At 38.7% G+C, this 23,236-nt stretch overlaps 1 protein-coding gene across 1 annotated transcript; it reads right to left on the reverse strand.

Moving 5' to 3' along the window:
* Positions 1-13,718: 13,718 nt before the first annotated feature.
* On the reverse strand, positions 13,719-23,236 carry LOC113290640. Its single transcript, XM_026540222.1, has 5 exons — positions 23,047-23,236; positions 22,655-22,770; positions 21,133-22,399; positions 14,222-14,397; positions 13,719-13,829 (listed from the first exon to the last, which is right to left on the reverse strand). Exons 1-5 carry the CDS (start codon positions 23,234-23,236, stop codon positions 13,719-13,721), a joined length of 1,860 nt encoding a protein of 619 aa, XP_026396007.1.

Consider the following 23,236-nt stretch of genomic DNA (forward strand, 5'->3'; position numbering starts at 1 on the left):
AATTCGACGAATTCGATAATTTTGGTGTACAACTGAGCAAGTGTTGCTAAATTCAATAAAATACTGAATATTGGTAATTTGACGTGCAATTGAGCAAGTGCTGCTCAATTCGACAAACTACTGATGAATTACCGAATATTGATGGTTGGATCAATATTCGAGCAACTGAGCAAGTATTTCTCAATTTAAAGAATTATTTACTGGTGTCGTGACCCAATAAAATATTAATCAAAAATATTGGTGAATTACCGAATATTATTAATTTGGATGTTGATTGCTGAATCAACATAATTTTGTGTTTGAACTTGCTCAGAATGGTGATTCGTGGAGCGTTTGTTCGAAACCCTAATTTTTGATCATCCTTCAACAATTGGTGAATTGCTGAAAATTGGTCATGAGTGAAGAGGGACCGACCACATGGGATGATGAGCGTCCCTGTGATGCCCAGTGCTCGAGTGAGCACGCACTAGGGTTCTCAGTTTGAGAGTTGGTGAAAGAACGATGATTAAATGCAGGTTTCATCATTTATTGAAATATTGCTGGATTCAGCACTAGGTGATAAAACCTTGGTATGAGAGATGAGGACCGACCAAGAGAGCATGGGACCGGATCTTGGTGGTCACGGGACCAGTTGTTGGTCACTTGGAGAATCCCCCGGTTGGTCGGAGAGAGTTCGGGCCCAGTATGAGCAATTGAGCAAATTAGGTCAGAATTATGATAACGTGTGGGACCGTCCTTGTACAAGCCCTAGGAATGACCCTGGTCGGTCATGAAGGCGTTCACGTGTCGCCGTGGTGTCCGTGTTTCCATATTGAGGGTTTCAGTATTTTCTGATGCGCGTTCGAGCAATATCGTGAATTTTCAGAAGAGTTTCATCTTGACTGAGAATTCTCGATTTTTGTTGGAATGAGCATGTATGCTCAATTCATCAATATTTTGAAAATATTAAAATAAAATTGTTTTAATATTTAAAATTGTCGTGAGAGGCTATCCAGTCGTGTGACTATGTTGGCTTATTGTTTTTCGTGATTTGAGCAATATTTGAGAAAATATGGAGAAATCATGAATTTTTCTCAAATCCAGGAGTTTCATGAGTTGAGAAAAATAATAATTATGCAATATTAGGGATTGCAAGGTGTGGGACCGACCATGGCTAGGGCATGGCCGGCCAGCTAGGTTGCCCGGTCCCGCACACCTTTCCCTATTTTGTTATTTTTCATGAATCCTTGAAGTTATGGAGAATCCACAAGTTTTTGTTGAAACGGAGGAGTTTCATGAGATTAGGGAATAATAATTATAAAGAGCTAAGGATTGTGAGGTGTGGGACCGGCCACGGCTTAGGCATGGTCGGCCGGTTAGGTTGCCCGGTCCCGCACACCTCTCCTTATTTTATAATATTATTTCGTGAATCCACGAAGTTATGGAGAATTCACGGGTTTTGCCAAAACAAGGAAAGTTGCTAAAACCAAGGAGTTTTCGTGAGTTCACGAAATAACAAAAATTAAGGAAAATAATGGGAGAAGCACGGACCGACCAGGGCTAGAGCATGGCCGGCCGGCCGGCTGGTGGGCCCGGCTGATGTAATTTCTAGTTGAGTTGTAGTAAAAAGTTCGTTGAGACTTGTGAAAGCAATAGATTTTAGACTTAATTTTAAAGCAAAGAAAATAAAGCAAATAAATGTTGATATGTTGTGAAAATTATGGAGAGCGTGGAGCTAGGATTTCACCATTCATTAATACTTATGTGGTTCTAAATTAATTTATATCATGCAATTTAAAAAATTGATTCGATTCTAAAGTATTGCCAAAATCAGATTCCCAAAATATCAAATGTTAGTCGCAAGTATAACGCATCAAGAGTATAAAACTAAGCATGCATCATAAAGAGAAAACACATTTGATTAATAAAAATCATTTCATTTATTTTTTTTATCAATGCAATTAATCATATAAAAATATTGCATAAGTTTATAAAATAAATATTACCACATAATTCTTGATAGAATGGCTTCCTCCGTCGCCCCAAGGATTGGGTTTAGCTTATCATTAGGAAAACACGCTCAAAATTCATTTTTTATTGCTCAAAGGTGGTGTACAAATGATGAAATGGAAGAAACAATGATAAAACCGGGTTTGTAACAATTATATGTGTTACAAACTGAAAAGAACGATAGAACAGTATTGTCACTGTTTCTCGACCCACGGCTGTGTGTCGTTTCCACTGTTGAAAAACGAATGTCTTGAATGGTCTGTTCTTCGCGTTCTTCAGATGAGCAGCAGCAGAAAAATATTTCTGGAACTTGATTTTCTCGACTCTGTGATGCTCTATAATCTCCAAACTCTTCGTAAACCTTCTATGATATTCCAGCACCTATTTATAACCCAGCAACAGCAAAATCTTAGGTAATAACTTCATATAATTCTCCATTATTCTTCACGGCCAGTTTAGGAAGTAATTCAGATTTTTGATCTCTACACGCGTTCTGAAGCTTCCAAATTTCCATATTTAACTCCTTCACACTCCAACTAGTTGTTAAGGTCTTCCAAACACGTGCAAACTCCTCTGCTGCTCGCGCAAATCCCGTGATATCCTCTTCCGAGAATAAACTCCTATGTTTTCTTCTCGTGAATTATCTAGCCAAATTTAGCCAATTAAATCACTCATGATAGTTTTGTTGGGACATATCACAACTACCCAACAAATTTCAGCCTTTTAATCAACCCAGAACTCCTTTAAACTTTGATCGAAAATTACACAGTTCTGTTTTTTTCTTTTCCCGCCAATTTTGAAATTTAAAATGAAGAAAAAGAGGTGCCCTGATCCAAAACGCATGCGCCTTTAACAGTAGGGGTGCATGGGGGTGCCCTTATCCAAAATGAGGGTGCCTTTAGTACTTTTCTCCGGGGGTGCCCCGAGCAACTTTTCGAGCCGAATTTTCCAAAAATGTTTATTTCCCAAAAATACCTACAAATACAAAAAACACCATAATTACGAAATCGAGTACCAACAATACAGAAAATTGAGGACAATATAGACACATAAATGCGTCTAACAAATACTCCCAAACTTATTATTTGCTAGTCCTCGAGAAAAACTAATCTAGAAAATAAAATGACTACACTTAGCACGTGCAACAAGCCGTTAAACCGCTAGGTGGCCCTAGCGGCGGAGTGTTGTCTCCGGAGGGTTTACCAGAGCTGTACCCACAAAACCTTTACTCCAGACCCTACCTATCTACGCAGAACCTTGGAATGCACTAAAGAATCGCCTTGGTTGGCATAAAATCATTGACTATAGGAGTAAGTACCCTGATGCGAAATTCCAATGGTTGTACACGAGTTTGCACTCAATATACTAAAATTCATATATAAGTGATAGAGCTCTACGCAGATAGTTCCTAGACATCATAATCGGAGTCAACCAATCACGTGGCAAGATTAAGAAGATGGATAAAGAGAAAAAAATAGATGGTTTAAAGTGAACGGTGTTTCCCATATCTGTCTGAGAGCCTCTGCCAAGATGAACCTATCCTAATGGACTGAGATACTGGTCTGACTAATATCAACACAACTGGCATATACAAGGGGACCAGTGGTCGATAAACCTAACTCTAGGTCAACATAACTGGCATATACAAGGGCACCAGTGGTCGAATTTATTGAATTTATTCCGGTTGGTCTGATGGTCTGGTCTCAATTTTCAATTATTATTTATTTTTTTTGGTATCTCAATCACCCTATTTCACCCTAGCAATGGTAACAACTTGAGTCGTGTGCCCCACCAAATCACTGAAGAAATAAAAACAGAAGGGATTAGGATTCAACGAGTTATGACGAAACTACCATGTTTTTTTTTAATTCTAAAACCTGAGCTTTGTGCTTTTATGAATAGACTCTTTAGATGTTTCCATCTAATCAGATTGGTTCCTCAACTCCTACAACCAACATGTTCTCATCCACTTAGATTGGTTAGTGACAACCTTAATAAGCATAAAGTTCTAGGCTCTGGAGTTTATTTATTGCAACTAAAAGCTAACAAAAAGTTTTTTCCCCACCCCCAAACTTAAATCTAACATTGTCCTCAATGTTTCTAATGAAAGAGCAGTACCAAAAGTAAAATAACATGACGAGAAGTTGGAAAGATAGTACCTGGGTGAAGAGAGAAATCAAAAACTAATATAATACAATCGCCTCGATGGTCAATCAAGGGTAAACAGGGTCCTCCAGAGGGACCTCCTCAACATCACCTGTAGGAAAGGGCTCTAAAAATGGTTTCAATCTCTGACCGTTAACCTTCAAGAACTACTACCATCCGGTGTCTCAATCTCAACAGCTCCATGAGGAAAGACAGTGCGAACAATAAAAGGACCCGTCCACCGAGAACGTAACTTTCCAGGGAAAAGATGCAAGCGTTTATCATACAGAAGAACTTTTTGACCTGGAGAAAATGACTTTCTTAAAATATTCTTATCATGCACAAGTTTCATTTTGTTCTTATACTCCTTAGCACTATCGTATGCATCTCTACGAATCTATTCCAACTCATTGAGCTGGAGTTTCCTATGGGCTCCTGCCTTGTCTAGTGAAAAATTTAGCTGCTTAACATCCCAATATGCTCTATGTTCTAACTCGACAGGTAAGTGACTTGCCTTGCCATACACAAGTCGATAAGGTGACATTCCGATTAGGATTAACTGTTTTCTCTAATATACGCTTTATATCCCTATTGGAAACCTATACCTGACTACTAGTCTTTGGATGATATGGGGTAGCTACCTTATGTGTAATACCATATTTCTTCATGAAAAGCCTAAAAGGTCCATTAAAAAAGTGCGACCCTCCATCACTAATTATAGCTCGCGGTGTACCAAAACGTGTAAGTATATTATTTTTCAAGAACTCAATCACAACCCTATGTTCATTGGTTTTACACGCAACCACCTCAATCCACAGAGAGACATAGTCTACAACGACAAGGATGTAAAGGTTACCAAAAGAATTAGGAAACAGACCCATAAAGTCAATACCCCACACATCAAAGACCTCAACAACTAAAATAGGGTTCAAGGGCATCATGTTCCTACGGGAAATGGTTCCTAACTTCTGGCAATGCTCACAAGTAACACAATGACTATGGGAGTCTTTAAAAAATGAAGGCCAATAGAATCCACACGCAATATCTTAGCAGCAGTCTTCTTAGAATTAAAGTGACCCCCACAAGCATGATCATGACAAAACTAAATAATACTAGACTGGTCACTCTCAGGTATACATCTCCTAATAATCTGGTTTGGAAAATACTTAAACAAATAAGTATCATCCCAAAAGAAGTTCTTCACCTCGGCTAAAAACCTAGAACGATCTTGTTTACCCCAATGTTGGTGCATTCGACCAGTAACAAGATAATTCACTATATTCTCATACCAATGTGCTTGGTAACAAAGAACAGTTTTTCGTCAGGAAAACTATCCCTAACAGGAGGAGAATCATTAAGGGTATCCACAACAATCCTAGACAAGTGGTCTGCCACTACATTTTCTGCACCTTTTTTTATCTCTATTGTCTAAGGAAAATTCCTTCAACAATAGGATCCATCTAATCAATCTAGGTTTAGTATCCTTCTTGGAAAGAAGATACTTCAAAGCAGCATGATCAGTAAAGATTATGACCTTAGAACCTAAGAGGTAGGATCTAAACTTGTCTAAGGCACGCACAATAGCTAATAGTTCCTTCTCCGTAGTGGTATATTTCAACTGGGCATCATTCAGAGTTTTCCTAGCATAGTAAATCACATGAAATAACTTATTTTCTCGCTGACCTAGGACAACACCAATAGCATAATCTGAAGCATCACACATGATCCCAAAGGGTAGGTTCCAGTTGGGCGGCTGGACTATGGGGGCGGTAGTGAGTAAATTCTTAAGCTTCTCAAAAGCTTCTAAATAAGCATCATCAAAGACAAACTTAACGTCTTTTGCATGAAAATTGCAAAAAGGTCTAGAAATCAAGCTAAAATCCTTAATGAATCGATGATAAAAACCTGCATGTCCTAAGAATGACCTAATACCTCTTACGGTTTTTGGGACCTGTAAAGTTTTAATAAGGTCAACTTTGGTTCTATCTACCTCTATACCCTTCGAAGATACGATATGCCCTAGAACAATTCATGAACGAACCATGAAGTGACATTTCTCCCAATTAAGCACTAAATTCTTTTCCTTACACCTAGTCAAAAATAATGACAAATGATGCAAGCACTCATCGAAAGACGAACCAAACACTGAAAAATCATCCATAAAGACCTCTAAGAACCGTTCTACCATGTCAGAAAATATGCTCAGCATACAACGCTAAAAGGTCGCAGGGGCATTACATAGCCTGAAAGGCATGCGTCTATACGCAAAGGTACCAAAGGGACAGGTAAAAGTGGTTTTCTCTTGGTATTCTGGGGCAATAACAACCTGATTATAACCGTAGTATCCATCTAAAAAGCAATAGTGGCTACGTCCAGCTAATCTCTCTAGCATTTGGTCGATGAAGGGAAGGGGAAAGTGGTCCTTCCTAGTGACCTTGTTCAATTTCCTATAGTCAATACAGACACGCCAACCCGTGGTCACCCGGGTTGGGATTAACTCATTGTTATCGTTCTGGACTACAGTAATACCGGATTTCTTGGGAACAACCTGAACGGGGGTGACCCACTTACTGTCTGAAATGGGGTAGATAATGCCTGCATCTAACAACTTAAGAACCTCGGTTCGAACTACTTCTTTCATATTAGGGTTCAGTCGACGTTGCATCTCCCTAGAAGGTTTGGTGTCATTCTCTAAATAGCTATGATGCATACAATCGGTAAGACTTATACCCTTAATGTCTGTTATGGTCTACCCTAAAGCGTCCTTGTTATTCTGAAGGACGGTCACTAGCCTACTTTCCTGATCACTATCCAAGTCGGATGCTATAATCGCAGGTAAAGTTTCAGATGGGACTAAAAACACATACTTCTGGAAATATGGTAATGGTTTAAGGTCCAACTTAGGAGGCTTTTCTAACGAAGGAACTAGGGTAGACTCAGAAACGGGTAGAGGTTCGAACTTAGGCTTCCCGCCATTACTAGTGTCTATCAAAGGGGTTGAATCTAACAAAGCATTCACCTCATTAATCACATCGTCATCATCAAAATCAATCCCAAAGTGGGATAGGCATTTCTCTAATGGATTTTCTAACAAAGTGTTTGGTAATGACTCCTTGACTAATGTTCCTATCATGTTCAGCTCTTCTATGATCGAGTCATCTAGTTCAGAGGGTAGCTTACTAATATTAAAAATGTTCAGCTCAATAGTCATATTACCAAAAGACAAATTCATAATACCATTTCGAAAGTTAATGATCGCACTGGATGTAGCTAAAAACGGGCGACCTAAAATCACTGGTATTTGGTTCTCTGGGTCAGGGACAAGTTGGGTATCTAGGATAACAAAATCCACTTGATAAATAAACTTGTCGACCTCAATAAGAACGTTCTCGATCACAGCACGAGGAATTTTAACAGACCTATCAACTAACTGAAGTGTCATCTGGGTAGGTTTCATCTCACCAAGTCCTAGCTTAAGGTACACATGGTATGGCAGTAAGTTCACACTGGATCCTAAGTCAAGCAAAGCTTTCTCGACACGGTATTTACCTATTATACTAGAAATAGTATGGGACCCTGGGTCTTTATACTTAGGAGTAGTGGTATTCTGAATAATAGAACTCACATGACTAGCTAGGAAGGCTTTCTTCTGGACACTAAGTTTTCACTTTCGCGTACACATATCCTTAAGAAACTTGACATAAGAAGGAATCTGCTTAATCACATCTAACAATGGGAGGTTGATGGTAACCTGCTTAAAAACCTCAAATATATCATTAAAGTTGGACTCCCTCTTAGTTGGAACTAGCAGCTGGGGGGACGGGGCTCTGGGAACAAAGACGGGCGCAACAGGACCCTCATTGGTATCTTTGGAGACTCTATTAGTCTTATCATTTTCTGGCTCAGAACGGTGAACTACAACATGTTCACTATCAGGCATGGCAACCTTATTGTCAACTTTCTTTCCACTCCTAAGGGTTGTTATAGAATTCACATGATTGTATGATTTCTCTCCTTTAGGGTTAGGATCAGTTTGACTAGGGAATATTCCATCTTCTCTTTCACTAAGAAACTTAGCTATTTGGCCGACTTGAAGTTCTAAGTTAGCAAGAGACCGGGAATTATTATTAAAATTCTGCCTGGTTTCTTCTTGAAAACCATAGTGGTTCTTTGATAATATCTCATGGTTCTTTGCTAACATAGTAAGGGTTTCTTCTAAGGTGGAGATATTTTTCTCATTCTGAAACTGGGGTTGACCTGAAGAGTTCTTAGCATAACCAAAACCTAGGGGAGGCTGAGAATTACTAGACTGTCCTTGATTCTGACCCTTAGACCAATCAAAAATAGGATGGTTTCTCCAACCAGTGTTGTAAGTCTCTGAGTATGGCCAAACTTCTGACGGTTCTCAAACCTAGCATTGTTATAGACAGCATGGTCTTTCTCTTCACTAACCTGACCTTCCAAAAACGAGTTATTGGGTTCTACTCCACAACTAGACACTTGAGAGGCTCTAAACCTATCATCAGGTTCAACAAGAGACCTATGTTTAGGATGATTCAATTCCAAAGCTTCTAACCTTCTAAATAAAGCAGAAAACTTAGCATCAGACCCGAAGCTTGTATCTACCACATTGGTGGTACTTCTATTGACCAAGAGTCTTTTGGGGGGTTCAACACAAGAGTTCCACTGTTGGGATTTTTCAGCGACAGCTCCTAAGAAGGTCAAAGCATCATCAACACTTTTACTAGTGAATTCACCAGCACACATAGACTCAACCATGGCTTTGGTTGAATAGTATAAACCATCATAAATAATCTCTACGAGTTTCATCTTATAAAATCCATGGTGAGGACACTGGGACAGGATATCATTGAATCTCTCTAAAAACCTATAAAGAGACTCTCCCTCTTGTTGCACACTAGCACTAATTTTCTGCCTAACAGACGCAGTTTTATGCTTAGGGTAGAATTTCATATAGAAAGCAGCAATAAGTTCCTGCCATGTTTCAATGTATTCAGATGGTAAGTTGTTCAGCCAGGTTGGCTTTATCTCTCAAGGAAAAGGGAAACATCTTAAGTTTCAAGACTTCATCAATAAGGTCTTTTATTCTAATTGTCCCAAAAATTTCCTCAAAGTCCCTGAAAATAAGGGTTCTCATCATCTTTACCTAAGAATATAGGGATCATCTGAAAAAATACTAGGTTTTATCTCGAAATTAGCCTTAGTGGATGGCAATTTAATGCACGAAGCTCGGGTGGACCTAGTTGGGAACATGTAATCTTTCAAAGTTGTCATTGCTGGCACAGCTGAAGTACTAGGGGTATTTTCCTCACGAAGATACAGATTCTCAAAACTGAAGTTTCCAAAAACAGGGCTCTCAAAAGAAGAGTCTTCGAGCTCCCCGCCTTCACAAGAAGAACTACTAGGTTTATCACTAATCAAATGACCTAGAGTGTTTCTTTTACAAGCCCGCTCTTTAATAACCTTGGGAATACAGTAGAAAAACAAAAGAAAAATAAAGCCTACAAGGAAGGGAAGTTTTATGCAAACAAAAACAAGGCTGACTCCACCACAACAAACCTACTGATTTCTAGCAAACAAAAAGCATGATAGCTCCACTTAGATTGTTTCTAGACTAGCTTCTAATCCTTCGAAAGGGAATTCGTTACAATTTAATAAAACCCCTCTGGAATCAATCCGAGTTTAAGTAAGTTGAATCGAGACGAGGGAAGCTCAGTTGAGCTTTGATACCCAAGGCCTCACCGGCGTTACAAGGCGGCGTATTCAACTCGCAGAAACCATCATGAACTTTGAAGCATGCTTAAAAGAGTAACCAATATTTTTTGAATGACATTCCTATTAAGCTCGTTACCCTATAGGTCTCGTTCTAGTCAAATTTTAGGCTTAGGTTCGCGTTTGGTTTCGTTTTCCTAAGGCGGGCAAGAAGGGAACGGTGATGAAATCCGAACCCTTATCTTGTATGGCCAGTGCTTGCCCTTTACTAGAAAATTAAAGCATCCGTTTTCAAATCCTCAGCATATATGCAAACGAAGGAATACAGTAACTCGCTGACAGGGGATTCGCGAGTGCTTCGACAGACTTACCTTCCGTACCAGACGGGGGATGAACCACTGAAGTCGACTCGGGCCACGACTCCTATGTCATGTACGAACCCGAGGGGCCGAGGAGATATCGTAATCGCCATCCTTCTCTGCAAACAATTGATATTTAAACTACCCTTCCGTAGGGTTTAAAAAAAAAAGATAAAGTCCTAAAGTCCACAGTCCAAAGTCCAAAAATAAAGTGCAAAAGAAAAAGATAATCTAAAAGAAATTCTAAAAAAAATATTGTCTCTCTCTCTCTTTTTTTTTAATTAATTTTTATTCTTCTTTTCTTTCGCTCCTTTCGCTTTGATTTTACTCCAAATCTTTAAGTATTCACCAAAAACTTTGGCAAATTTTTCTTTCGCTCCAAACTCCAAAATATGTAAGGAAAAGACAAAAAATCAAAACGTAAAGAAGAACAAATAAAATAAAAATGACAAACAAATAAAAACCTAAAAAAAAAAAATCTAAAAACTCTAGCCTAAAGACAAGTCCGCATCGGCGGCGCCAAAAATTGATGTTATTTCAAGTTGAGTTGTAGTAAAAAGTTCGTTGAGACTCGTGAAAGCAATAGATTTTAGACTTAATTTTAAAGCAAAGAAAATAAAGCAAATAAATGTTGATCTGTTGTGAAAATTATGGAGAGCCTGGAGCTAGGATTTCACCATTCATCAATACTTATGTAGTTCTAAATTAATTTATATCATGCAATTTAAACAATTGATTCGATTCTAAAGTATTGCCAAAATCAGAATCCTAAAATATCAAATGTTAGTCGCAAGTATAACGCATCAAGAGTCTAAAACTAAGCATGCATCATCAAGAGAAAACACATTTGATTAATAAAAATTATTTAATTTATTTTTTATCAATGCAATTAATCATATAAAAATATTGCATAAGTTTATAAAATAAATATTACCACATAATTCTTGAGATAATGGCTTTCTCCGTCGCCCCAAGGATTGGGTTTAGCTCATCATTAGGAAAACACGCTCAAAATTCATTTTTTTTATTGCTCAAAGGTGGTGTACAAATGATGAAATGGGAGAAACAATGATAAAACCGGGTTTGTATCAGTTATATGTGTTACAAACTGAAAAAATGATAGAACAATACTGTCGTTGTTTCTCGACCCACGGCTGTGTGTCGTTTCCACTGTTGAAAAACGACTGTCTTGGATGGTCTGTTCTTCGCGTTCTTCAGATGAGCAGTAGCAGAAAAATATTTCTGGAACTTGATTTTCTCGACTCTGTGATGCTCTATAATCTCCCAAACTCTCAGTAAACCTTCTATGATATTCCAGAACCTATTATATAACCCAGCAACAGCAAAATCTCACGTAATAACTTCATATAATCCTCCATTATTCTTCACAGCCAGTTTAGGAAAGAATTCAGATTTTTGATCTCTACACGCGTTCTGAAGCTTCCAAATTTCCATATTTAACTCCTTCACACTCCAAATAGTTGTTAGGGTCTTCCAAACACGTGAAAACTCCTTTTTTGATCGAGCAAATCCCGTGATATCCTCTTCCGAGAATAAACTCCCCTGTTTTCTTCTCGTGAATTATCTAGCCAAATTTAGCCAACTAAATCACTCATGATAGTTTTGTTGGGACATATCACAACTACCCAACAAACTTCAGCTCTTTAATCAACCCACAACTCCTTCAAACTTCGATCGAAAATTACACAGTTCTGTTTTTTTATTTTCCCGCCAATTTTCACAAAACAACTACTCTTCCAGGATCAACTATTCTGGTTTCACCGAAGAAAGTCTGGAACGGACATTTCTTGGTTTAGGCCGGATTTGTACAGATTGATCTCTTGAATCTAAAGTAGTCCCTTGCAGTACATTGTTTAGGGTTTAGACTCGTTTCTCACCCACACACCCGAAATTACCGAAATCAGCAGAAACTATTTTCACCCTCAAACAGTTGTTCACGTACTTTACCGAACTAGAGTTTAATATGGTCCCGTCTTTTTTTTTCTAATTCTTGCACGAACTCTATACCAATATCTTGACCTGATTTCTCAGCTCTACGGATAGCAAGGGCTGCCTTTGCAGCATTAGCAGTTTTGTACCTAAACAATTTCATCTGAGCTTCACGAAATTCCAATTCAGAGATAGCAAGCTCTTCCTCTAACTGTTCATCATTCACAAAATTTTCATCTGCCTTGTTCATTGTAACATTTTCAGCCTCATTAACTACATAATTTGTTATTGTAACCTCATCATCAATATCATCCCTAATGCTTGATTCAGAAACAAGAGACTTGTTTTCGTTATTTGCATGATTTGCATGGGAACCAGTTTTACTTCCCTGCATATTGTTTTTTCCACGTACTTCCTTCCAAACATACTTGTTTGGTTTATCCATTTTAACATTTTTGATATTCTGATCAACACTTTTGTTCTTTTCAACTCCTAAAAGCTTACGAGCTGCAACACAGTTCTCAAGCTTATGACCCATAAACTTACAATGAGAGGAAAACTTAATGTTTTCTAAATCTTGTATAACCACATATTTCCAGAACTCTTTTCCATTAGCTTTAAAATGAACTCTTTTAGGAATCATCTTAGCAAAATCAATATCTATCAACACAGCAGCATAGTTTCCAACATCATGATCCAATATTTTTTGATCAATAGCAATCGGTTTCCCAATAATTTTAGCAATGGATAAAAGAATTTTCTCCGTCCATAATTCTATTTACAATCCAGGGAAACTTACCCAAACAGTAGATCGTGTAGTATGTTGTCTCTCCGGATCAAAATTAGGGTAAAAGTTGAAAACCCTAAGTTGCTGATTTTGAACCACACAAGTTTCACCATGCCAAACCCTTTCCTTGTCTTCGGCTGATGTTAACTTAATGATGAAAAACCCTTTTTTCATTGGAACCAGCTTGCATCTTCCATCACCAAAATCCCATTGTTCTTCCAAACTCTTTTGAACATCAACAAGTTTTAAACCCTTAAAATTCAACCTTCCAATAAGACTGAACTGGAATATGTCACACCCTTCTTGTGTAAGTTCTAAAGGTAATTCCAAGGCTGGTTCATCATAATACAAAGACGCACCAAGTAAAGATGATAAATCTGAATCTATTAGCATATATGGTTTTTTACCCTTAACTAAATCTACAAAAGACGCCGTTTTATACCCATTATGATTCTTAGAAGAATCAGAAGTTTCCCCCATCTTGAATCACCCAAAAGATGATCCAAGATGAAGGAAAAAACGTGAGAAACTTGAAAACCCTAAAGAAAAAAATCGCCTATTTTTTGGAGAGAGAAAAAAAGAAAAATTTATCGCTGTAATTTATCAAAGTTCACTTTACTTAAAGAAAATCTTTATCAATTCCAAAAGAAAATCCTCAATCATCTACTTATCCAAAACCAATCAAAAGTCAAAACCAAAAATAAAACCTCACATCTCTCAGAAGTTTAGAAGTTCAAGGGATCATGGAAAGGAAATCAAAGAAAATCAGCAAAGTAAGATTTTCTGTCCTCTGCATCCTTCAATACTTGTAAGGCCGCCTTTTGCATGTTCATCTCTTCAGTTAATCTAGCAATCTTGCCTTCCTTCTACATCACATCATCATTGGGAAAGGGTATGTTATTCCTACATGAGTCCTTGATAGCATTTATCTTCTTACGAAGCCATTTCACGTTGACGCCAAGTCTCTCAAAATTCTCCAAGTTGAACTCCCAATCAAAGAGTATATCTGGAGTAACAATATTTCCAGCCCTAGTGCATATATCATTTATAACACACAAGATAACACTTAATTGCATAGTCAAAGAATAAGCACGCCTAGGTCTCTGGTAACGATGATGTGACCAAACTTCTTCCATATCTTCTCGTACAAGCCCGCATATCCAGTAGGAACACTGAATCCGCCAACTAGTTCATGATATGGGAGTGAGTCACCAAATGGAGGATCAAAAGAAACTCCCGAACTCCGGTATTCATGCACCACTATAAGATTCTCAATTATTGGAGCAACTTCGACAACAACTTCTTCTAGGACAGTCTCTTCTGCTCTTGGTTTGGTTTCTTCCATCACTAAAGCAACAACAATAGAAGTTTTGGTCTCCTTAACATCTTTAGTAACAACCCTCTCATGGCCTTGAAGTCCAGATATGGTTTTCTCTTCATCAAAAACCCCAGGGTTTCTCGAGTTATCATTTTAGGTTTCATTATTCTCAACTTTGGTATTTGGCACCTAATAAGAAGATTACATGAGATTAGAGCAATCTAAACATGGAAGCCAAATAGAATCATAAACTCCAGCATGTAAGTGGTATAACATCATAAAAGTTCATCATTATGCATTCAAGACATGAACAAATAGCGTGAAAGTCATAAAAACGCGTTTTACAACAAGCTCATCTGAAGAGATTTTACACTGCCCTGCATAAGATGAAGAACTGGGTGCGATTGGTGAATAATCTAAGGTTGATTTATATGTTATTCTCTTTTTATGGATGTTCTTCATAACATATAAAAATTTCATAGCGATTGGATGAACGAGTAAAAAGATGTGGCCAAAACATCGAACTACATGCCAGCTGAAAATTTTCTGAATTTCTCCTGGAAGTTTACTGTTTCGTCGATTTCGACCTATAAACATGCTCAAAACTTAAAAATCTTCTTTTATAAAGCTTCGAAATTTCCTGGAAATAAGAAAACTGGGGTAGACCGTAAAAATCCGACATCAGACGAAGATTCTACAACATTTCTACTAAAAGGATGAATTCTGGATTTTCTGGTGACGTGTTCTGGCAAAACTTTTCGTATATTCACATGGATTTTAATCCATTCATTCATAAATCGACAAGATTATGCTCCTGTGAATAAAATACAAGAGAAGTACTTACATGGGTGGTCTCTGAAGCGTTCAAAGAACCAGAATTGCTCGTATCAGCATCAGGAGCACCATTGCTTTCATTCGGTCTTGTGCTCTAGGAATTTTCTTCATCACCATCCTCAGAAGATGAACGTGCATCACAATACTCGCCACTTCCATAGCTACATCCTCCTGGATATAATTACAATTAGAATCTTACTTATAAAGATTGTAGCTAAATGTACGAAGAGGTACTTACATCGACTTATTCTTTAGTACTTGATTCAGAAATTGTTTGCCGAGCAGAGAATTGAAGACCATCGATACTTGACGGGGTAAATTTGTGTAACGGAGTAACAAACATTGGTTTTGTGATCCTAATTACACGGATGAAAAGAAGTCACAGTGAAAAAAATATAGACAACTCACCAAGGAAACCATTTGGGACTTTATGGTATTAGGCAGCATCTTATAATTTTTGCTCCAGCCTTCTCCACCGTGAAGAATTGTTTCTGCTTCTAAGAAGTTTACATCAATTCAAGGTCTCACGATACGAGCGTCCTGCAAAAATTTGATGCGATAATAACAAGACAATTATCTTAGTTTTATGAAGATTACGCAAAGGATACATACTTGTGAACACCCTAGAGATGTCTTTCGCTTATCACCACCAGAGATATGTTTCAATCTTGGTCGAGAATAAATCATCTCAGCAGAAGGAGGTTCTTTCATTAAAGGTTAGCCAACCATCACGAAATCGTGTAAACGCTCAAGTTGTTGATCCCAGAAGTCTATATAACCTGGAGTTACATACGTAATTCGCTCAGAGCAAGGGAACCAGTAAGTGCTTCCTTCCACATGTGTGCGGACTAAACGGGTCTTAAGCTTTTCAACCGATTCATGCCCATTTGTCGAGCTGCCTTATCGATGTTGTATTATTCCACTGAAAGGTCTCCATATATTGCTGATATCAAGTTACCAGGAGTGCAACTTAACATAAAAGACCTCTCGCCATTGCTCAAATCTTCACCATATTTCAAAGCCATACTTTCTCCAGCATTGAAGGTTGTCAACTGAGAAATATAAGGAGGAATTGACACCCATGAACGGAAGTTGAATTCAGACACACGGTCTAACACATCAATGAGGCGTGTCTTGAATCGAGGCTGCTTTGTAGATCATCGCATAATCCTGGTATTATCCCTCTCAGAAAAAACATGACGAGCATCAACATTCGGTCCTTGCAAGATAGTACAAGGAAAGGGTGCATAATTCTTGAAACGTTCCCACATCAAGGCCTGGAGAAACATCATATTGACATAGCATTCAATCTTCATAAACCCATTTGAGATGCTGGAGTCTATAATCAGGGAGTCTAAGTTAGAGTACAAAACACCCAAGAATAGACTACCTATTGGAAGTTTCTCACCTTGATCCATATTAATAGAAAAAGGAATCACGAACGGCTTCAACAAATTCCCACTATCTTCAAATACATCTCTCGACAGCCATAAACACAAGAAAACAACGATATATAACATACCATCGACATGCCTGTCAGGGGAATTATCTCTTGGACACCAATGTGTTAACCAGTGGGCATAACAAAATTTGCCGGATACCTTATTAATTTTCTCCATTTCTGCTGCCAAAATGTTAGAAATTGTTGTCTCCTCCGCTGAAAGACTCTCAGGAAGATTTCCTGTGACTAAGAGATGCAACAAAGCAACTACATCCTCTAAGGTGATGGTAAACTCTCCCCACCTGCATATGAAAGTATGGGTCGGAATGCACCAGCGAGCAAGCAGAGCCACTATACCTCGTACATCGTGAAAAATGAACAAGTCTCCAGACACTTGAATAACTCTTGTTACATGTGCCTGATCCAGCATGGATCTGACACGAAGAAAACCCAGCATATGTCTCACCTATCCAGAGAATCTTTCTAAAGGTCGTCGAGAAAGCTTAAACTTTATAATTGACGCCAGAAAAAGTCCTCGTTCAAAACAAAATCGAATGGCTGCCCGAGGAGTCGCCAATTTCTTCTGAGTAATACTTCTGGGATTTATCAGAAAACGAAACACTGGGGTTTTGAAGCGTTTTTCAGTTCCCTGCTGAACTGCGAAGAATGCATCATCTACATTTGGAACGTTTTTTATTCCAGTTGTCTCTTCGTCCCCTTATTCATCAATGGAAGTTTCATCCATACATGTATCATCTTTGGAGGCCTCATTATCTTTGGGATCATACATCTTTACAAAGTAGTTGTAATATCCATACAATACTCTACTTCAGTATATCATCCATACAAGGTGCAAACTCCAACAAAACGATGGAATCATGCAACTCGATGACAAAAATGCTCAACTAGCATCTACAAAAATGGTAACTCTTAACTCTTACATGTTTACGATTCCACTAACAGTAGTGATTGTGATAAAGGAGTTAACACTTCAAAACTTGCTTGTTTCTTTGAACCTGCAAAAAAAAAATTTGATTTAAAAAATAATCGAAACCTGATTTTCATAAAATCATGAACATAATTTTTCCACTGTGTAAACATTCACCACTGAGTTATGAAAAGACTCACACCAAGGCAATATTTCATCATAAATAATTGTCTACTTTAATGACTATTCAAAATCAAATTTAAAACATGAATTACCCACGTAAATACGAAAAAAATATCATGAATATTTCACCGTTTTATAAAAAAAAAAAAACAACTTTTTCCTTCGTATGATCGCCCGTCTTTGAAACGAAGGTTTATTTCGATTTTGTGAAAATTCACACTTTTAAGATAAATTTTTTCAACAAAGCTCATAAACAAAATTTTATCAATGGACACAGGTCTATTTCAAAAAATCTCTTTTAAGCTAGGGATTATTGTTCGTTTCTTAAACTAATGATCGAACGAACGTATGTTTCTAAAACAAGGGTCTTCTACAAAACTCATGCTTATATATGTATATGTATATAATTTTAACATGAACAACTCATGAACAAACTATAAACTTCTGGATTTTTTTTCTTATCTGGTCGGTGCCGGCCGGATGGTGACTGCGACGGTCGACGGCGGCGACGGTCGGCGGCGTTAAGCTCCGGCAATATTTTTTTCTTGCTCTCTTCCTCTGCTCGGACGTGAAGAAGATGAATAGATGAAGGTGGTGGTCGGTCGTGGAGATAAAAAAAAAAAGAAATTAGTCCCTTTTATATCAAATTCTATTTCCAAAACCTAAGTCCACGAGGATTTCCTTTCTTGGGCCCGGACCCGTGAATCCTAAATCGACCAAGGTTTCATCATCAAATAAGCGGTGCTACACCAATTTATTATCATTAACGATGCTCTATCATGCTACTGAGATCTTTGTTCAGACCATGGTTCGTTCGTACAGTCGAAAATATGGTAACACCCTACCTTACAACTAAGTTCAATTACTTATTTCGTCTATAACTAGAAAATCACCATCCAGTGCTGACTGAGGAACATGACTGTCCCTCACTAAGAAGGGGACTTAATGTAGATGGTGGATTTTCGACAAAGGCTAAAATCATAAAACCATAATTGTACATATTCCTGATCCAGCAATCAAATGAGTATTGAGGCTCATGTCTCTCATTGAAGCATGAAAGCTCATGCCACAAGAGTATCTGACTTAGTATACTGTCTCTTAGAGCATACATGAATGTGCAGTCTCTCAGATGAGGCAGCGACATATTTCATGAATACTGAGCAATTTCAATAAATAACTTTTATATAGAATCAAACGATTGGACGACTCCTAGACAGCTTGCCTGCTAGTATAGAGAGATAACGTCTTTAGGATGCAACAACGTTTTCCTTGACTATATAAAAGAAATATGACGCTTCAACTAGCTCATATCACCCAATCCTTGAATAATTAATTCTCCTAGACAACATGCCTGCTAGTATAGAGCCATCAATTAATTATTTCTAGTCATTAAATTCATTAACTGAATACTAGAAAATATTCTACGTTTTCATAATATTTCATTACTTCAATTCATGGCTATTCCCAGCAGAATAACATGGGTTAGTAATAAATATTCAACGTACGGGTATCTGAGTCACTATCGAGTAAACCCCGACCAAAATGGTGCAAGTGTACTAAGCAATAATGCACTAACGAGCACTTGAATGCACGAACGAGCATTCAAAAATACGAAGGAACGATGAACCTATGCAAAATAGGAAGAAAAATAATAATAATAAAATATTAGTTAAGGCGCTAGGGGACCACGCCCATCGGCCAGCCGGCCGTGGCCAATCCCACGCTTAATTCTTTATTTTATCATATTTTATTATTTTTCCTCGATCTCATGAAAATCCCTTCATTTGAACAAATCTCCTTCGTTTTAAGGAAACTCCTCAGTTTCATGGTGTTTCCTTCGTATCAAGGAAATAATATAAAATAAGGAAAAGTGTCATAGGACCAGGTTCACTAGCCGGCCCATCATGCCCTAGTTGTTGTCAGTCCCACACCTTGCGTTCCTCATTATTTTATTATTATTATTTCCTTCATCCCATGAAATTCCTCAGTTTCATGATATTTTCTTCACATCAAGGAATTAATATAAAATTAGGAAAGGTTCACAGGACCGGTCCCCTAGCCGGCCGACCATGCCCTAGCCTTGGCCGGTCCCACACGTCCCTTTTTTTTAATTATTATTATTATTATTATTATTATTATTTTATTTTATTATTATTATTATTATTATTATTATTATTATTATTATTATTATATATACTATTAATTAAAATTATTAATATATATGAATGGATGCCACGGGGAGCTTTTATTAATACAAACGAGTCGAAAGTTTACACAGTGTGTGTTGGCATCCTAGCAACTAGCTTGGCACCAACACCTTTTTTAATAGTGATACCTATTCTATGGAAAAGAGAGCTTCCTACTTTGTAATTAGCATCCTGGCTTACAAGACAGTTCTTCAATCTTCTCAAGAGTACACAAGTATCTTCGCCTAGTTCACCAAGAGTTGAGATGGCTAAAACGCCAAACTCATACCCATGTGATAAACACTTATGTTGATACTTGTTACGTTTACGGGTGACAACGACAGAAATGGCCTTCCAAGGTATGAAGGTGGATCCGGTGAAGGGTGAGGTACCTGTGACATCGAAACACACATCTCGTCCGTTTATTCAATTATAGATGAGTAAATCTGCTAGGTGTAAGGCATGTGCAGTGTCGGATAAAACCCCATAGGAACCTCCTTGCGTGCTGCTACACCTGCTTTATAACAAATATCCGCCAAGATATCACGACCAAGTCATGGCGAAATTTAAGCCCAACCTCGCTGGCACAATGGATAGCATGATCTCCATTATATCCATGGCACGGCTATAACATGTGCATCGACTATCTTCTTCAAACATATGATACCCAATCTATAGCATAGAACGGCGCGGAACTGGCGAGGGCCAATATCCTGTTGAAGCCCGGGAATTGGTATGGCCTTGAGAAAGTCCATTGCGTGTGCAGATCTGTTACACTACCATAATATAGCATCTCTAGCTGATAGCTGATATTTGGTGGGAAACTCATTTTTAATAACATCAAACTAACGGGCCGCCAAGGACTTCATGAAATATGGGACGACATCAATGATGTAGAAAGAAGAAAGTGAGAGACCACAGGAGAGAGTGTAGACCTGCAATGCATGCTGGTACTACTGGCTGGCGTCAAAGGAAGTTACCCCCTGTAGGATAGTATCCTGTAGATATTTAATTTGTGCACACGAGGCTAAGTAGAAATATTTTGACATATCGTCCATATTGTAGATTCCCAGGCCACCGTCGTTGATCGGCAAGGTTTCCACCCGCTGTTGTAGCAAGCCGAAACCTGCACCATCACCCACTATTAAATGTCGCAGGTACTGGAACAATTGTGAGTCAAACTGCTCTGAGGATGATTGGAGCATTTGGGTACAGGTGGTGCGCAGTGTGAAATATAATTTAGAGACTCTAGTACAGCTTCGTAGGAGAAATAGCTCACTCTGCGGATCCTGCAGCTTTTTAATGGTATTCATTAAATGTGTAGACTTCACAACTCGATAAAGCACCATGTCATTGCAGTACTGTGCATCGCGAATCACGGACCCTCCCAGAACTTTGACACCAGTATAAGGCTTGCTAATACTAGAAGGGAAGACGCCAGGTTCATCTTTTCTCAAATCGATTGTTGGCCAGAATATTTCGGTCTTACTGACATTTAGCAGTAATCCCCTTGTTGGTCCTTCCTGTTGAATGATTCTGAGGGCTTTCGCCACTTCTAGAGTGTCGCATGCAATGGTACCATCGTTGATGTACCATGTATGTAAATCGAGTGTACACTCGGAAGCAATTCGGTTCACAAGAGGATGTAGGATAAGAGAGAAAAGTAACGAACCTAAAGGATATCCCTGCTGAACACCTTTTCCTGAAGATAGCATGAAATTGTTATAGTAAAGTCTGGCTGGTTTGGAGTAGCAAAGCTCAACCCACCTGGATATGCTTGGGCATCTGGCACGAACCTCTTGTATCAACACAGTCCTGTCTACTAAATTGAAGGCGTTAGTGAAATCGATGAGCAACATAGTCATGTTGTCTTGGTCGCCTTTCAGTTCAATAAGCCTGTTTGTGGAATGTAATATGCCTTTACTGCCGCAGGGTATACCAACAGAGAATTGATGATTTCTTAAATATGTTGTCATTTCTTTACATACAGACATAGCTGCTAGTTTGGAGCAAAAACGTCTCCAAATTGTACCCACTGCGATGGGTCTCAAGCCACCACCAGGCTTAATAAGCGGAGTCAGTGGAGCACTTGCTACATACTCGCCAAGAACTGGAGGGCAATCGCCTTCTAACCAGAGATTAATAACGCCGACAATGGACAGTATAAGTTTATTAGAAACAGCAGCGGCAGCACCACTAAGAGCATCTAGCAAATGTTGAGCGCTAAGACCATCTCTGCCACAGGAAGTTCCTTTTGGAAATCTTTTCACAGCCTGCAATACAACCTTAGTGTCGACAGACAGTGAAACATCTGCTATGGAATCTGCATGGATTCTTGGAGGTGGTGCATATGGGTGTTTTTGCTGCAGATCATGGAGGGTGTCAGGAGTAGAGGGGGCAACGCCATTAGATGATAAAATGCGTATTTCTGTTGTATAATGGCCGTAGCTCAACTTTTTCCTGCGCGCCTCCAGGTTAGCATCTTTCTTCTTCTTCTTGGCAGGCTTCCTGGGTTGTGTGATTGGATTAGATAATTCCAGCAGGTTCTGAACCAGAGTGCATCAACCATTTGGTTCCCTCCATGTAGCCAAGGATTGATTGATGGTTGTTACTTGTAATTTCTTTCGTATACCTGATCTCTCTTCAGCAACACTTTTGGGTATGTACAGGTTCAAGGTACACACAAGTAATAGTAGAAGAGATAACTAAGCAGACAGATCCATGGGTTTGGCCTGGACATTTTCAAGAGTGGCTTTCAGGGTACGAGATAAATGTAGCCTACAAGGGGGAGGGATGCTTACAGTGGTTGTTATCTGCCTCTGAAAGATTAAGTCCAGCGTCTCAAGAGATAGGGTTGCTGCCACAGTTCCATTGATGTCATCAACAGTCTCAACCAATGGGGGTGTTTGAGGTTTCACTGTGTCATGGATTAAAAATTCAACCCCATGATCATTGAGGGGACCGGCGAAAACCTCGTGCGAGTGGCTAAAATCCTAGCAAGATTCTTTCCATGCATGAATACGCAGGCACTTGATGCAGAGCCAAGATTGCATGATATTCAAAACCCGTTCCTAGGCATTGGAGCAGTCAGCATTATTCCTTATCCTCTGTCTACAAGCCTCTTAGGCAGCCTTAGTAGGGAAGTGCCTGTCAAACAAATGTTTATAAATCGCGCTTCTTGCATATCCATTACCACCAACACCACCATGACATCCATCAGAAATTTTGAATGGGCAAGGGATCTTGTCCTTATGTGATAAAGATATGGATGCGGCAGTCGGACAGGGTGATGATATGGGTTCTAATGGCGAGTCATGAAGAATTCCAGAGATAGAGGATTGAGAAGATGACTGAGAGGATTGAGAAGTACGAGTTCGAGGCAT

Source organism: Papaver somniferum, chromosome 6, assembly GCF_003573695.1.
Source record: "Papaver somniferum cultivar HN1 chromosome 6, ASM357369v1, whole genome shotgun sequence".
NCBI classification, from domain to species: Eukaryota; Viridiplantae; Streptophyta; class Magnoliopsida; order Ranunculales; family Papaveraceae; genus Papaver; species Papaver somniferum.

Coding starts and splice junctions, on each gene's coding strand:
- LOC113290640 (XM_026540222.1), bottom strand. CDS start 23,236: ATGCCTCGAACTCGTACTTCTCAATCCTCTCAGTCATCTTCTCAATCC. Junction 14,398..21,132: donor AAAGCTGCAGGATCCGCAGA/GTGAGCTATTTC, acceptor TTTTTGATGAAG/AGAAAACCATATCTGGACTT. Junction 13,830..14,221: donor TAATTGAGAATCTTATAGTG/GTGCATGAATAC, acceptor GATGTGATGTAG/AAGGAAGGCAAGATTGCTAG.